Source organism: Protopterus annectens, chromosome 8.part1 (genome assembly GCF_019279795.1).
Source record: "Protopterus annectens isolate FY-2018-M chromosome 8.part1, PAN1.0, whole genome shotgun sequence".
Classification (NCBI taxonomy): Eukaryota; Metazoa; Chordata; order Ceratodontiformes; family Protopteridae; genus Protopterus; species Protopterus annectens.
This window is the reverse complement of record NC_056742.1, coordinates 540,313,134-540,330,143: the sequence shown is the minus strand read 5'-3', so window position 1 is coordinate 540,330,143 and position 17,010 is coordinate 540,313,134. Positions and strand designations below refer to the sequence as shown.

At 39.8% G+C, this 17,010-nt stretch overlaps 1 protein-coding gene across 2 annotated transcripts in view; it reads left to right on the top strand.

Moving 5' to 3' along the window:
• LOC122810440 (hepatocyte nuclear factor 4-beta-like) overlaps window positions 1-17,010 on the top strand; it is a 954,244-nt gene that overhangs the window by 255,512 nt on the left and 681,722 nt on the right. For both annotated transcript variants that reach the window (XM_044082058.1, XM_044082059.1), the window contains exon 2: window positions 14,272-14,443. In XM_044082058.1, the coding sequence (XP_043937993.1) occupies window positions 14,272-14,443 (172 nt within the window). The remainder of the gene's footprint in view (window positions 1-14,271; window positions 14,444-17,010) is intronic.

The window sequence follows — 17,010 nt, the reverse complement described above, 5'->3', positions numbered from 1 at the left end:
GTGCAATGCAAGGCATTGATTGGTGACAGGTGTTTGTCTGCAAGTGGCTCATTGTGCTTAAATTCATGTATTCATACACTCTGTGGCAGCATGGCAGACAGTCAGATTCCCACTCCTTATAAGTGGTGAAGAAACATTGGTAGTTCGCTCTCCCCTCATGCTTATTTAGCATCCAGGTCTTTAATCCTGGTCATCTGGGTGACCAATCAGTGCATTTGTCCTGCATGGAATACTGGATCTGCATTACTGCTAGAGCAAGATCAAAGTCTCATTAGTTCAGTTCTTAGAGCAAAATACCCTTAATAATATGCACCTTGCTGTTGATTTACAAAGCCTGTGCTTTTGAATATTTGATTTATGCTTGAATGAGTTTGTTTCCAAACTTAGGCTTTAACAAAGTGGCATAGTTAGCATTCAGAACTTTGGTGCAGCCCTTATGTGCGCTTTTTGACTTCTGGCAGACCATTTGGTGTAATACTTTACATCATTTCCTCAAGCACCTTTTTATTTTCCCTATATAGTAAACCAATGTAAGCAGCAATTAGGTATAAACTTTTATTTACTATGTAATCTACAATGTTATTTTATAAGGAAAGGGTCTCACTCCCTGTAGTTTAGGTACTGAATGCTTTCTCACTAGACTTGTAATGAGTTCTTGGCATTCCTGCTGTATATCTGTAAAAAAGATATGATTTAAATAGCCTAATTTTTTTATCCATATAGCTTTCAAACCCTAAAAGTCCACTGTAGGTCGTATTGTGCTTAACACACTTTATGCTTAACATAAAGCTGGACCACACATTAAAACTTATCTGTTTAAAATTGACTTGTTCAATTGCTGATCATTTTTCATTCAGCAGGGTTATCTGATCTGCAGTCAAAGTAGTTTCACTGTAATATCACACCTGCAGCATTTATCTCTCTGTAATATTATACCTCTGGCATTTATCCCCCTGTAATATTACACCTCTGACCTTTATCTTCCTGTAATATTACACCTCTAACATTTATCTCTCTGTAATATTACACCTCTGACATTTATCTCCCTGTAGTATTATACCTGTGTCATTTATCCCCCTGTAATATTACACCTCTGGCATTTATCCCTGTGTAATATGACACCTCTGACCTTTATCTTCTCTGTAATATTACACCTCTGACCTTTATCTTCCTGTAATATTACACCTCTGACATTTATCTCCCTGTAGTATTATACCTGTGTCATTTATCCCCCTGTAATATTACATCTCTGGCATTTATCCCTGTGAAATATGACACCTCTGACCTTTATCTTCTCTGTAATATTACACCTCTGACCTTTATCTTCCTGTAATATTATACCTCTGGCATTTATCTCCCTGTAGTATTATGCCTGTGTCATTTATCCCCCTGTAATATTACACCTCTGGCATTTATCTCTGTGTAATATTACACCTCTGACCTTTATATTCCTGTAATATTACACATCTGACCTTTATCTCTCTTGTAATATTGCACCCCTGACATTTTTCTCCCTGTAGTATTATAAGTGTCATTTATCTCCCTGTAGTATTACACTTCTGGTATTTTAAATTATCAAAGAATATCAATGGGTTTGATACTTTTGAGAAATACTGTAAGCTGTCTGAAGCTATATAACATTACAACACTAACTTCAGCAGCTGTTAGGCAATTCATCTGATTTTATAAGAGCACCAAAATTAATGTATGAAATTTTCAGAACTGTTTATTCCGTTAACCTAAGGGAGAATGATTAACCTGAAACATACTTTCGGCATATGCAGTCTAAGATCATGCAGAGAGTCTGAGACAGAGAGGGTTGAGTATAGCTACCATACCTGTAAGTAAAACAAGCAGTGCTGCTATATGTTTGTTCCAGTTAGCTTTGAAGTGTTGAGGCTTAACTAAGGAGAAGACAACAGTACATGAGACGGGTTAAACAAACTATCAGGATGAGACTGAGACAGATGAACTTCAAGGAGGATTCAGACCCTGTTTTTTTGTTGTGACCTTTTTAGATGTAGAATTTCAACTACTTTGTTAGTTCTCTGCTTCCTGTTCAAAATAATCATCCATCAAATGTTTTCTTAAGAGATCTTTTTAAGATTAAGTTCTTTCTTCAAGAAAACTTCAGCTCCAGTAAAATACAATCAAAGGTTTTTCCTATCTGTAATTGTGCTGTAGCATGTTATCTTATCTGTACTCATGTGCGGTGGCACATTACCTCTGTTTGCACTCATGTGCTGTGGCAGGTGATCCCTATCTATACTTGTGCTATGGCATATTCTACTATCTGCACTCGTGTGCTATGACATGTTGTACTATCTGCCCTCGTGTGCTATGACATGTTGTACTATCTGCCCTCGTGTGCTATGACATGTTGTACTATCTGCCCTCGTGTGCTATGACATGTTATACTATCTGTACTCGTGTGCTATGGCATGTTATACTATCTGTACTCACACGCTATGGCACATTATCCCTGTCTTTGCTCTTGTACTATGGCATGTTATCATTGCCTGCTGTGGCACAATATATCTTTGTCTATCCATGTTCTTTGTATGTTATCGCTATCCGTGTTTATATGTTATAGCATATTACTGCTGTCATTATCCTTATCTGTAATCATATCCTATAGCATGTTATCACTATCTGTACTCATATGCTAAGGCATGTTATCTCTATCTGTAATCATGTGCTATGGCATGGTATCCTTTTCAGTACCCATGTTCTATGGCATATTATCCTTATCTGTACACCGGCATTATGGTACTTATTTACTTACTTACTGTGGCATGAATTTCCTGTCTGTACTCACATGCTATGGCATGTTATCCCTATCTGCGTTTATGTGCTGTGGCATTGTATTGCTATATCGGGTTCATATCACGTTATCGAAAGCTGATAACGTCAAATGCCACAATGTCGAACCCTATGCATCGAACTCTAAAAATAGCGAAGCTGCAGAATGTCAAATTCTTTCCTAGGGAAAGAATTTGGTTGTCTGTTTCTGTGGCTTTGCTATTTTTAGCACTGTTGTGGAAAGTTACGGGGATTCAGGTAAGTGTGTGATTGTGTGGACATTAGGTTTGGGACACGGGTTACATGAGTTAGGGTTAGGGAACTGGTGAGGTGAGTGTGCGATAGTGACAGAGTTTAGGGTACGGGGCGGGTTAAGTGAGTTAGGGTTAGGGTATGGGTAAGGTGAGTGTGCGATAGTGACGGATCTTAGGGTTAGGGTTGGGTTATGGTAAGTGGATAGATAGTAGTGTTTGTATAGTTTAGTGTAGGGTTAGATGTATGATTTTAAGTGTACGTGTGTGGATTGCTGTTTTTTTGGTGTCCCTGTGTTGTGTGAATGTGTTTCGGAATAGCAAATTTTTTCCCTGGGAAAAAATTCGCTGTTATGAATGTTCGATATTGTGTGCTTTAGATTATTTAGGTTTGATTAAATGGTGTTCGGTGTTTTCGGCTTTCGATGACGTGATATAAATGCGCTATATATACTCATGCTATAGCATGTTATCTTTATCTATGGTCATGTATTATGCCATGTTGCCTTGTCTATACTCATGAGCTTTGGCACTCATATGTTATGGTATGTTATCCCTATCTACACTCAAGTGCTCTGGTATGTTATTGCTATTTGTACCAGTGTTATATCATGTTATTGATATCTGTATTTGTACTATAGCATGTTATTTCTATCTGTACTCATGTACTATACTATTCTATCCCCAAGTGTATTCATGAGCTATGCCTTGTTATATCTATATGTCTTTGTGTGCTATGGCATATTATTTATGTTTCCACTTATCTGTTATGGCATACTATTCTTACCTGCACTCTTGTGCTATGGAATATTATCCCTATCTGTTCTTGATTGCTGTACTGTGCTACCCCTATCTGTCCTCATCTGCCATAGAATATTATTCCTATCTGCATTTACATGCTATAGCACATTATTGCCATCTGTATTCATGCAATAGCATGTTAACACTGTTTGTCCTCATGTGTTATGCCATGTTATCCCAATCTGTCCTCATGTGTTATGGCATGTTAAGCCTATCTGAACTTGTGCTATAGCATGTTATTGTTATCTGTACTAATGATATATCATGTTATTCCTGTCTGTACTCTGGTGCTATACCATGTTATCATGATCTGTATCCATGCTATAATATGTTATCCCTAGCTGTACTCGTGCTATAGTATGTTATCACTGTCTGTACTTGTGTACTGAAGTATATCATGCCTATCTCTACTCATGCTGCAATATGATTTCCCTATCTGTACACATGTGCTGTAGTGTGTTACCTCTGTCTTCGGTCATATACTGTAGCATGTCACCCCTACCTATACTTAAGTTCTGTGCTATGTTGTCTCTATTTGTATCATATGCTATGGCATGTTATTTCTAGCTTCACTATATTAATGTCAGTAGTGCAATCAGTGTCATTGGAGTAACAGGTAGCATACTCACCTTTCAAGTTGGGAGGCCAGGAGTCTTCAGGTTCTCTTCACACTGCAGGTGATAGGATTACTGAGACTGCAGTACAGTATTAGGGGGGGTGCTGCACACCTGATTTAAACTGAAGCCCCACCTGCTTGAGTTGGTGGTAGCTCTGGTAGATGGAAAAGATTCCATGGCATCTATTAAAAAGAGTAGGAGACGTTCCCCAATGCTGTAGCCAAATTCCTCCAGTAGTAGAAATATCTTCTTATGTCTCCCTTGAAAAGTGGCCTTCAGCCTAGTGGGACTAACCTGGTCTACAAAGCATAAATAAAAAAAAATATGTACTCATGTGCTCTATAAGGATACTAGACTCAAAATGCCATCCTGACGTGTGGTCATCAGTTGTGTGATTCTCTATGGAGCCATAAATCGCAGTCAAAGGCACACATTTGCCGGTACAGGAGGGATTCATTTCAGAAATATATTTTAGATTGCATTTCTTCATTATTTATGCAGAACCAAGTGGTTCCCATAGCAGCAGACAGTTCTTTTAAGGTAAGGAGACCTCCAGGTAGTTTAATTGGTATATAATATGCCTTGCACCGTAGTTTAATGGTGCAGCAAACAGTAATTGTATGTGGCAGAGCCAGGCATTTGTTGAAGCTGTTTCCTAATGAGCTTCATAGAATGAAACTGAAGTGCTCACTATGATGTCAACAGGCTAATTAAAACAGCTTTACGTTTCCTGGAGCATTTGTGATTTTCTGGTTACCTTAATTTATGTTTGCTTTTAAGCAGACAGAATCTCATGTGACAATAATACACATGTTAAAAGCATATCTTGACAGGGTCCAGTTCATAAAATAAGTGTGTCAGTTGGTGCCTGTGACAAACTGTGTATTATCAAACTTTATACACTTTTTTCTTAATATTCAAAGAACATGATTAATTTCAATTCTTATTTTGGCTTTTCCCGGTTAGGGGTCACCACAGCGGATCACCTGTCTGCTCAGGATTGGCAGTGGAGTTTGAGTGTTGAGTTGCCAGCCCAGCACCCAACCTTCGACAGAAGGTGCATGCATGCACACACTCATGCCTAGGGCCAATTTAGAGTACCCAATGCACATGCAGCATGTCTTTGGGATGTGGGAGGAAACCAGAGCACCAGGAGGAAACCCACGAGACCACAGGGAGGACATGAAGACTCCACACAGAGGGCACCCCAGCTGAAGATTGAACCAGAGAACCTCTTGCTGTGAGGTGGCAATGCTAACCACTGCACCACTGCAGCCCCCCCCCCAACATGATTAATTTCAATATTCAACTTATTTTCTTGTGCAGGTGTATCGTGCAGGGTGGTGGTGGATGTTGAAGAAATGAAGAGATCAGAGTAGTGGTAAATTATTTGTCATGCATTGGTTAATTACTAAAATACGGTGGTGCTTTTCTTCAGTGAAAGAAATGGCAGTTGTGTCAGGAAGAGTCTGGCTTCAGCAGTCTGGGGAAAGCAGGCAGACAAATGTGAAGAAAACGAAGAGGAAGAAAATGAATAACATCAGACGTGACGTCTTCCTCTAGCACTGGATCTGACTTTCTCATATCATTTTGTACAAACAAAGTGCTTCTGTTTTAAATAATCATAGACAATTCCATTTTTCTATAACTTGTTATATGTAACTTGTTGCATAGTTTACTGGTGCCCAAAATTGTGTCAATAATGTTGCAGATATAACAGCATGACCACATACCGTGTTGTACTAACAGATTCTGGCTTCAAAGGATCATAGGAAGTTACTAGGCTAATAGACCTGGGGCCCTTACAAGCCTAGCCAAGAATTTATCCCCAAAAAAGAAACCTCAGTCAGCGCCTATTGCCCCCTGTCAATGAGGGACACAGGTGGAACTCCTGGGACAGATTTGTGCTTTCCCATCCACTCATCGAGGTTGCACTTGAAGAAGGTCAGCGAGGTACTCTGTTTGACATGCATGGGAAGTCTCTCCCACAGGTTTTGTCGATGTTGCATATTAGATTTAGGCCTTTCAAGCGGGTAATGCTTGAAGAGTTAGGGCAGGGTCCAATATTGCCTTGTAGGTGAGACACAGATCACCTCTGAGCAATCTGTATGATACTGTGTAGAGTGATAGTGATTTGAGCCTGTCCACATAGGGCAGGTGTTGGAGACCATGGATTCTCTTTGTGAGGTATTTCTGTGGCCTTTCCGGTTGGTGCAGGTGTTTGGAAAGGTACATACCAAACGAGACATTATACTCAATTATTGGCCAAATGAGGGAGGGGTACAAAGAGTTAATAGCCTCCCTTTTTCTGACCACCGCAGCGACATGATGGTCGAATGTGAGATTGTTGTCAACCTGAGTACCCAATTCTCTCACAACAGGTTGTGTGCTTAAGGGGTTGCTGTTAATGTGGTAATCAGTAAGGACCGTGTTTTTGCCAAATTGTATGATAAAAATTTTTTTTGTGTTTAACTTAAGGCCATGACCTTGGCACCAGTCATTTGTTGCTGTGAGATCCTATTGCAGTATGTTAACATTATTTGGGGAGTCAATGACTGCACCCAACTTACAGTCATCCGAAAACGTGATCAGCCACAGGCCTTTTGTCTTTGCCTGGACCTCTAAGAAGTAGATGCCAAACAGTATGGGTCCTAGGACAAATCCCTGGGGAACACCACTAGTGACAGGTTTGCTGTTGGAGGTGGAGGGACCTATTTTGACCTTGTGGGTCCTATCAATGAGCCAGTTGGCCACCCTATCACTGATGTGATAGGGATTTACGCCAAGTTGTGTTAGCTTTTCGATGATGCCTGAGTGGGGGATTGTGTCAAAGGCCAGGGCCTTGGTGACAGTCTCAAAAAGTCAACCAGGTTCAACAGGCAAGATCTGCCCTTGATGAATCCAAACTGGGTGGGTCCAAGTGCTTGGATTTTGCCTATGTCCTTGTTTATGAGATCCAGAATAATACGCCCCATGGTTTTACAGATCAGACTTGTCATGCTAATGGGGCAATAGTTTCCGGGGTCAGTAGTGGCACCATCTTTGTGCAAGGGGATGACAGTGACCCTTCTCCACTCTGCTGGAGTGAATCCTGTACTTAGGCTGTGGTTGAATAGGGTGCTTAATGGCGAAGCTAGTTCTTGCAGGAGATGGCGCAGAATACAGCCTGGGATATTATCATGTCCCACGGAAGATGTGTTCTTTGCCTTGGATAGGGCCTTTAATACTTGATCTACAGAGATGTGAAGTGCGGGACAAATATCAAGGATGTCGAATGGGCCTTTGGGGGGGGATAGGGGGTGAAGTTTGCTCTGAACCTATCTGCTAGCAGGTTGGCTAAGTCAACAGAGTCAGTGTAAGTGGTACCGTTAATTACTAATTTGGAACAAACCTGAGCTTTGCCATGGAGGTTCCTGATGTAACTGAAGAAGGCTTTGTGGTTTTAATTTGTTTCAGAAGCTAGTGTCAATTCATAATTGGCTTTGGAGGTTTTCACTAGTGATCTAATTTGCTTGTTGAGGCTGAGGAGGGAGTTTTTCCAATTTGGAATTTGTTCCTTTTTACCCTTGGATAACAGTTTCTTCCTTTTATTGTAAAGCCTGTTGAAAGAGGATGTCCACCAGACAGGTTTGTGTTTCCTTGACATAAAAGATTCAGAAGTGTTTTACAAACTTTTATTTTGTTTATCTGTGACCAAATTAGTCTAACCAGGATAGCAGCCTCTTTTCACAGGAGACCTGATGTGGTATTTATTCTGTCACAGCACATTTGGATATATATCATGGCATCTTTTACATCCACCTGAACTACCAACAGCTCAAGCAGATGACACCTTGATTTAATATCTCGTCTGAAGGATGACACAATGAAGATTGCAGCACTCCCCTTATAGTACACTGAAAGCAATTAATCTACCTGGTATGGGAATGGAACCCACAGCCTTCTGTACTAAAAACAAGTGTACTACCTGTTGTGCCTCTGACACTGCTCATACTATGACTCATTTACAATAACATATGAAAGAAAATAAAACTTGAGGCACTTCATTTATGCTTCTAAATCATGTACACGGAATGTCAGATGTATCATGTTATGTCATATCATGTACACGGAATGTCAGATGTATCATGTTATGTCATATCATGTACACGGAATGTCAGATGTATCATGTTATGTCATATCCTGTACACGGAATGTCAGATGTATCATGTTATGTCATATCATGTACACGGAATGTCAGATGTATCATGTTATGTCATATCCTGTACACGGAATGTCAGATGTATCATGTTATGTCATATCATGTACACGGAATGTCAGATGTATCATGTTATGTCATATCATGTACATGGAATGTCAGATGTATCATGTTATGTCATATCCTGTACACGGAATGTCAGATGTATCATGTTATGTCATATCATCCTTAGTCGTGTACTGCTAAGTCTTGGTGTGCGTGTTCTACTGTATCACATTCCCTGTTTTGGGTGTACTGTGCTATGTTATGGCATATTTTATAGTAAGAATTATCCCCATATGTAGGTCTAGTTGAACAGATTTCACAGATTAAGACTGACAATGAAAGTGGGTCTCATCCCGTAAAAAAAGAAACAATAGAAAATTTAAAAAAATAAAAAATCTGAAAGCATTGTCTTGGGGAGGGGGTTGTCCCATAGTACACTGTTAATCTGTACATGATACAAACCATTTCACAGCAAGGCAGAACTTGGTTAGAACTGTATAGGTGATAATGTCCCAGCAAGGACTGTAAAACTAGCAATGTCACTGGAAAAGAGAATATGTATGAAACTGTACAGGTGACACAGTCACAGCAAGAGGGAACATTGGTGGAAATGTATATGTGACAATGTCAATGGAAGAGAGAACATGGATAGAACTATACAGGTGATAACATAACTAGAAGAAAGAACATGGTTGGAACTGTACGGGTGTCACAGGAAGAGAGAGGGGGGTGGATCTGTACAGGTGATAATGTCACTGGAAGAGAGAAGGTGGTGGAACTGTACAGGTGATAATGTCACTGGAAGAGAGAAGGTGGTGGAACTGTACAGGTAATAATGTCACAGAACTAGAGAGGGTGGTAGAACCGTATAGGTGATAATGTCACAGGAAGAGAGAAGGTGGCAGAACTGTACAGGTCACAGCACTTCTCTATTGTCAGGTTCACTGTCAGCTGGACTCACACAGCACTCCTGCTTGCCTCTCTACAATGCTGACAGCACAGATGAGGGTATCTGGCTGTGCTAATCAGTGTATTCACAGGGCTCTGGTTACACGAGGAGTTGTGGTAGATGTGTTGCACTATACACAAGGCTTAAGGCCCTGGTCCAACAGTAGTGTGATGTAGGGCTTGAGCACTATCAAAATGTATATCATTAGCCCTGGGATGGTTAGCCTCGACTATTTACCATGATGCACTGGGGCTCGAGAAAAGTATGAAACATGTAGATAGATAGCAGGGGGACCAAATAGGTCACTGATTTTAATTTTAATTTGTTGCTCTTTTAGCCAGGTAATTCAACTGGTTTGTCTCTGCTGACCTACACAGGTAGACTGCTGTAACCATACCATTGATGGACTATATTAGTAAACAGGTTAGAGGGAACAGATCAACAAAGTTGCTGTATGCAGATGATATGACATTACAGGTAGACTCTGAACAAGAACTTTAGCAAAGGATGGGTGAATGGAATGCAAAACTGAAGAAGGCACACGGTATGAAACTGAATTGAAATGAGATAGTTGTAAAGGAAGCAAATGGAAATCATATAAAGCTAAAAATTGAAATAGAAGGGAAACAGTGGACAGGTTAACAGCTTCAGGTACCTAGAAGGGGTGGTTGAGGAGAATGGAAATCTAAATTAAGGGGTCAAAGCTAGAATCAGGGGTTGCAGACAACTGGCATAGAGTCCCAGGGGTAGTGTATGGCAGAAGAATACCAAAGAAGCCAAAAGGTAAGATGTACGAAACAGTGATGCAACTAGTACTACTGTACAGTACAGAAATGTGAGCAGTGAAGGCAGGACAGTTGAGGAAGCTGCAGGAGATGGAGAGGACATGTCCGAGATGGGTGGTAGGATCCACACTGTGGGACTAGTGACAAAACATGCACATCAAAACCAAAGCTAAAGTAGCTCCAGTAGTAGACAGGGTAAAAAAAAAAACAGATGACTGTGGTTCTGGCACAGGGTCAGGAAAGTAGAAGACAACCTGCCAAAGAAGAATTGGGACAAACAGGAAGAAGGCAAGACGACATTAGGGCATCCTACAAAGAAGTGGATGGATTGTGTGAGAGAAAACCTATGACAGTTAGGCATGACTGGCAAAGAAGGGAGGAGAGTGACATTGAATTCAGTGAGATGGCAACAGTTAATGGGACATCCAGAAAATGGGAAAAAGGGGGGTGATGATGCTGATGATGTTAGCTGCTGTGAAGGTGGGATCTCCTTGGGAGGATTCTGTATAATAGATAAGCATTGTCACAACATTCCAACTCTCAACATGCTGAAACAGTAGTTGCTGACCATCGATAGGTCATGCACGAAGGGTTAGGGTAACCAAATGTTGTCTAGATCATGATGGTTAGAGACACAGGATTGCAGTCACTGTCCTGGTGGGAGATCGTTCAGTAGGGGTTATTTATCTCCACCTAGATGGAATAAAATGTACACAGGGGATTGTTATCACTGCTAAAGGGGGGGGGGGTGAGGGTAAGAGTAATTAGTGACATGGAATCATTTTGAAGATGAGCTGTGGATAAGTGGGGGACAGTCATCACCACTGGAATAGTGATGGTGGAGTAGACAGCACACTTTGATCACAGTTAAAGGAAAAGAGGTAGGCAAGGCTTTCCCGTGATTACTAAAAAAAGACTTTATATAAAAAAACAGTAGTGTTGGGGGTTCTGCCCTGGTTTATTAAAAACACATTCATCTCTGGGGTTATCAGAGAATTCTGATCATCAGCAGCATGAGTGAGGAGGTGAGGCATGGCTCCAGTCATTGAAAAGCTGGTTATAGGCCTACAAGGCCCGGTGGTCATAGGCAGAACTGATAAGGGAAGAAGGGTGCTTCTATCACAGTTGGGGAGCACAGAGCTTGAATAGTGTTTTGTTCACCAATTACACGCACAGATGTTTTGGGATGGGTGAGCAGGGACACTACTGGCTTCCATACCTGGGGGAGTACTCTTGTTACTGATAGGCTAGATGGGGATGGAACTCTCTGGATCAGTATTACAACGGATGAATTCAAAGGCATCATTTCACACCACAGTGTGTAAGGGGTTCTGGAGTGAGCACCACTTACTTTGGTGTACCTGTGGGGCTTGATGGGGGACCCATACTAATCTGCTAGGGAATGCTAGCTGCTTTAGGCGGAGGATGTAGACCCCCACATTTTAGGAGATGCTGCATGACACTTTATGTCAGCAACAGTCCAGTATAAGAACATTGCATCTATACTAACAGCATATGCATAAAGCTGTTTTTATGCTTTCAGAGTAGTAATAGTACTGAGGCTGTCTCGTCACACTTAACATCACAACACTACTGCCCTGTCACCTCTTGCAAAGGGTAACATTCATCTGGGTTACTACAACATGGGGGTTAATTATATTAAAGTAGAGGACTGGGGGACCAGAACCCACATCACTACTGTTAGTTATATAAAGTTAGTGGATTGTGGCGAAAGAACCCTTAATAGTACAGTAAATTATCTAAAGTTAGGAGAGTGTGAGGCAGAACCCTAATCAGTATTGCTAATTTTATAAACCTGCAGAAGTGTGGGAACAGAACCCTCAACTCAACAGTATTGCTAATTTTTAAAGGTATAGTAGTATGGAAAGAGAACCCTCAACTCAACAGCACTCCTAATTTTATAAATCTATAGGAACATGGAGGAAGAACCCAAAGCAATACTAAGTAAAAATAGTTTGATGCACATCTACTTGCCAGCAAACTCTAATTCTGATCACATTCTAATTCTGATCAAATTCTAATTCTGATATGTCAGTGTCAGTGAGAATGGATCTGCAAAAAGGTCTCCAAATGAAATGTAGTAGGTCCTTATATGGGATGTGGTTCATAGGTTCATAAAAATCATATGACCACATATTTTAAAATCCAGTTTTAAAACAGTGACACATGCAAAAAACACTTTTCCAGTTATATAAATTATGTATTCTGGTGCTTATCATCCTACTGTAAGATATTTGATGTGTGTCTGCACACCATCAAGACATTCGCCACTGAGCAGCTTTTGTCTAATTTTGCTCTGATGTGTTCTGTTAAGCCTGCAATGACTTGTATGGAGTGACCTCATGGTGCACTGCGTTGATTTTTTTTGTTACTTTTCCCACGGTAATGTGACCATGGAGTTGGGATATATAAGTTAGAGAAACGTAAGGGTGAAGTCCCTCACAAGGAAGGTGAGGGGGGAGTTTGTGCAAAAATCAATGAAACTTTGAGTCAATCACACACAGGGAAAGTGATGTTTAAAACTAAAATGATGTTCTGTTTAGTCTCTATGTATGGAAGTAGTGCTGCTTCATATATAAATCAAAAGTATTTTAATAAAATATTTTTCTGTGGAGATTCTCACACACAGTAACTAGCTTTTAAAAATTTACTAAATGGCATATTAAACTCTTGAAATATATATCATTATTTATTCTCTAAGCAATAAGAAACTAAATAAACATGCATAGGGGCAAATTGGTATTTCACATGCCTTAATTGCTTTTTAAGTTAGCATATCTAGGCTGTCCTTTAAGTGTATTTAGCATTCCACCTCAGTGTTCTCCTTCTGTACATCCACAACTGACAACAAACCCAGGGATCTACTGTGAGTACTGGATTCCAGTGTTTTCCAAGACCATATATTTGGAGATAAAGTACACCTTGATGGTAAACCTCTGCACCTTGTCCACAGCTAATGGTGGTACCGCTATGGTCTAACATCAGAATGCCTGTCACAATACTTTAATTCCAGTTTTAAAGCAGCATAGGAAGCCAAATTGTTTTGATGGTAGATTTTGGAAAGATTAGGGACACCCCCTGGCCTCTGATGGCATTTACTGAGAAATTTACATTGACTAAGTAAAATGCAGAATAGAGGGCACACAAGTTAGTTGTTAAAACTCAATTGCCAAAACTCTACAGAAACCTATATTTTCAGGACTTGAATGTGTTGGTTCAAAACCATAATGGTTCTATCATTTTCTTATTCATAATTGCTTGTCTTATCACCATTTTTGACAGACTATAAGAAACTTGGTAATCTCAAGATGTCCCTGAAGTTACAGATTCTATTTTCTCATGGGTGTACCTGAACTCGTTGTTTCAGTTTCCAATATTCAGAACAATATATGGTATTTTTCATGTCCAGTGAATGTTTGTCATTGCAATCAGTCACACATTATGCCTCATTTGCATGTACAGCTGAAAATCTTTGTTCATTGTGGATCAGAAAATTAGTCATGACTGTGTTCGGTAACCTTCAACCAAATAAATTTAGTGACAAGTTTCATGAAAAAAATGTGAACGTGTCAGCTACAAACAAAGGCATATGCATAAGAGAATGCTCTGATTACTGTTTTTGCTGTTTCTTGTATATATGCATTATAAAGGGATATGGTATCACTGGAGTTTTAAGGATATGAGTACCCATCAGAATGTACACTCAATGATCAAATTTGTAAACTTTAGCTGTTCTAATTTAAAATTGAATAGAGCCAATGAGGCAAAGCCACACAGACTATTTTCTTTGTTTCCTCCCAAGATGTTCTTGCCACGGATTCCAACAGCATAAGCCTCCTCAGTAGTGGTGTCAGTGGTGTTTGCGCTATTTGTGGTGACCGTGCAACTGGGAAACACTATGGGTCTCCAAGCTGTGATGGATGTAAGGGTTTCTTCAGAAGAAGTGTGCGCAAAAATCATGTATATTCCTGCAGGTATGCATCAGTTCCTTAATTTCTGTAGAAAATGTCATTGTACAACTAATAACTTATAAAATTCATATATTTATTTGTTTGTTTGTTTGTTTAGTAAGTAGGTAAGTATGCTGACCTTCCAAAGCCAAACTCTGTGTACAATGGTAGAATTAAATGCAATATATCTAAACATTTTATAATCAGTCAATTGCATGTTTGTTGGATAGCAAAGTACTACAAAGAACATGTAAACCACGCAGACAGCACTGAACCCTAGGCTATGGTATGGTGAGGGAGAAAATCTTAAGCAATAACTACTCTACTGCCCACACCAGTACTGATCAAAATGGTAATTCTTAGCTGTATAATTCTTAACTTTACATGGATGCCCTTATTTCAGTCTGAAGTAAGGGCATCCATGTAAAGTTAAGAATTATGTCCATGATGCTGACATTTTAGCAATCATACCAATGTTATGTTTTAGATGGGTTTCAGCTCCATGATGTAGAGAGATAAAGGCATGCTACACCCCAGCTGACTCCGAGTTTGATTAGTGACTTGGCTGCCTAGCAGTTTAACAAGAGTATGTGACTGCTGCTTGCTTCTCATCTTGGGTCTAGGGAGAAAGTTCTGACCACGTTACCACCTAGTGGTGATACAGTGTATTACACCCAGAGGAGTTTGAGCCTGATTAGTCTGCATTGTCCAGTGCAGTCTTATATAGATCTGCTTACCCTCAGAAGACAGCAATAGTAGAGCACAGAGGAGTTGCAAGGAGTGGGGTGCTCCAATTGGAGGAGGGTAATTTGTCCCCCAGAATCACTGAGCAAGCTGGACCACTCCCTAGCACCTGACACTTGCCATATATGTGTAAATAAATGTTTGCTGGTTTTGCTCATTAAGTGTGGTTATGACATCAGTATGTTCCTATCATACAGAAAGCAAAAAAAAAAAAAAACAGTCTTGAACAACTACAGAAGTAAAACCAGAAAGTTGAATAATAACAAATAATGGAAAAAAAACAAAAGTTATGTACTTACCATAACAATGCATCTCTGTTGTCTGTTTATCCCCTTCCTCAATCACTGGGTCGCTGATCTGACCCTCAGATCTGACTTCGGACACTTTTCAGACTTTAAATCCAGAGCTGAAGCTCCTCTCCTTTCCCATAATCCTTTCCCAGGCCCCAGATTACTTCAGATCAAGTCTGCTCCCTTGATATCAATGTATAGGAAAGAAACAGACCTGTAAATAGTGTACCTCCAGGTCATACCAGGAAACCATAGCAGTATCTTCTACCAATGAAGGGGGAAAGGACGGAGGGTAAGTTATGGAAGGATGAAAACAGACAACACAGATGCATTGTTATGTAAGTGCATAACTTTTGTGTCTGTTATAGTCATTTTCATCCATTCCTCAAACTTTTTGACAGTGTCCCCAGCTAGTATAACCCTAGGGTGGCCTTAAGGAAGGATATTCAAGAGTACAGCAGAACTAAAGGTTGCCCTTTTCCTAGAAAAGATATCTAATTTGCAATGAGCTATGAAGGTATGAGCATTGGACCAAGTAGAGGCTGCACAAATGTCATCTGTAGAAGTCCTAGATAGAAAGGCAGAGGAAGTGGAGACTGACCTTGTGGAATGAGTTCATGTTTGCCTTGATAAAGTCAAACCTTTTCATTTATATACAATTAGTGAGCCACTGTGCTAAATTGACTTTAGACACATACCGTCCCAATTTAGCTCTTGAAAAGGAAATGAACAACAATGAAAGACAAAAAATTTAGTACCACAGGAATGGGTGCGGAAAAGAGAACTGGGTGTCTCTTTTCCATTTGCTGTTGTATATCTTCCTAGAGGAGTCCTTTTGGGAAGATGTAAGGATGCATAAAACTTGGGCTGCCTTCCATCATTGTAAGTGGAGTAACCATGTGGTTAACTCATTACATCCGATTGATGCCTCCAGGTTCATCTGCAGTTAACTCCTACTGACGCCTCTAGGCATCAAATATTGCTTGTTCATATTTTCATCAATAATTCCAAAACCATGCTATGTACAAGGTTTTAAAAGAGTTCATGTTAAAGCTTACACAATAACAAACTCAACTGCATTGATATTTGACTGCTGCCTACTGCAGGCATATTAATTTATATAGATATAATTTCCACATTTTTCTAAATATCTCAACAACCAGGTAATACAAACAGAACTCCCTAGCCTCAAATGAAAGATCTCAGATAGATGAATAAAATGCTGCTGACAGTACATGTGTAACTTGAGTGGTTCATGGGATATTGTAAGTTGTTAAAATATTACAGATGTAATAGTTACTGTGTTTACTATGACTTACAAAATTTAGTTTAGGACCTAGAACCTAAAGAATATGAGTCTAAAATATTTTGTGATGAAGAGTTCACCATTTATACTTCTTTCATAACCCATATGATTCCACAGATATGAACATTTGTTTGAAATGTGAGGAAATAATTTGATTCTGTCAAAAGGCATTCGAAATTACAGTTCAAACTTCCTGAGCTCCATTGGAGTGAATGTGTTAATTTGAGGGATTGAATGCCCGGGTAAGGTTG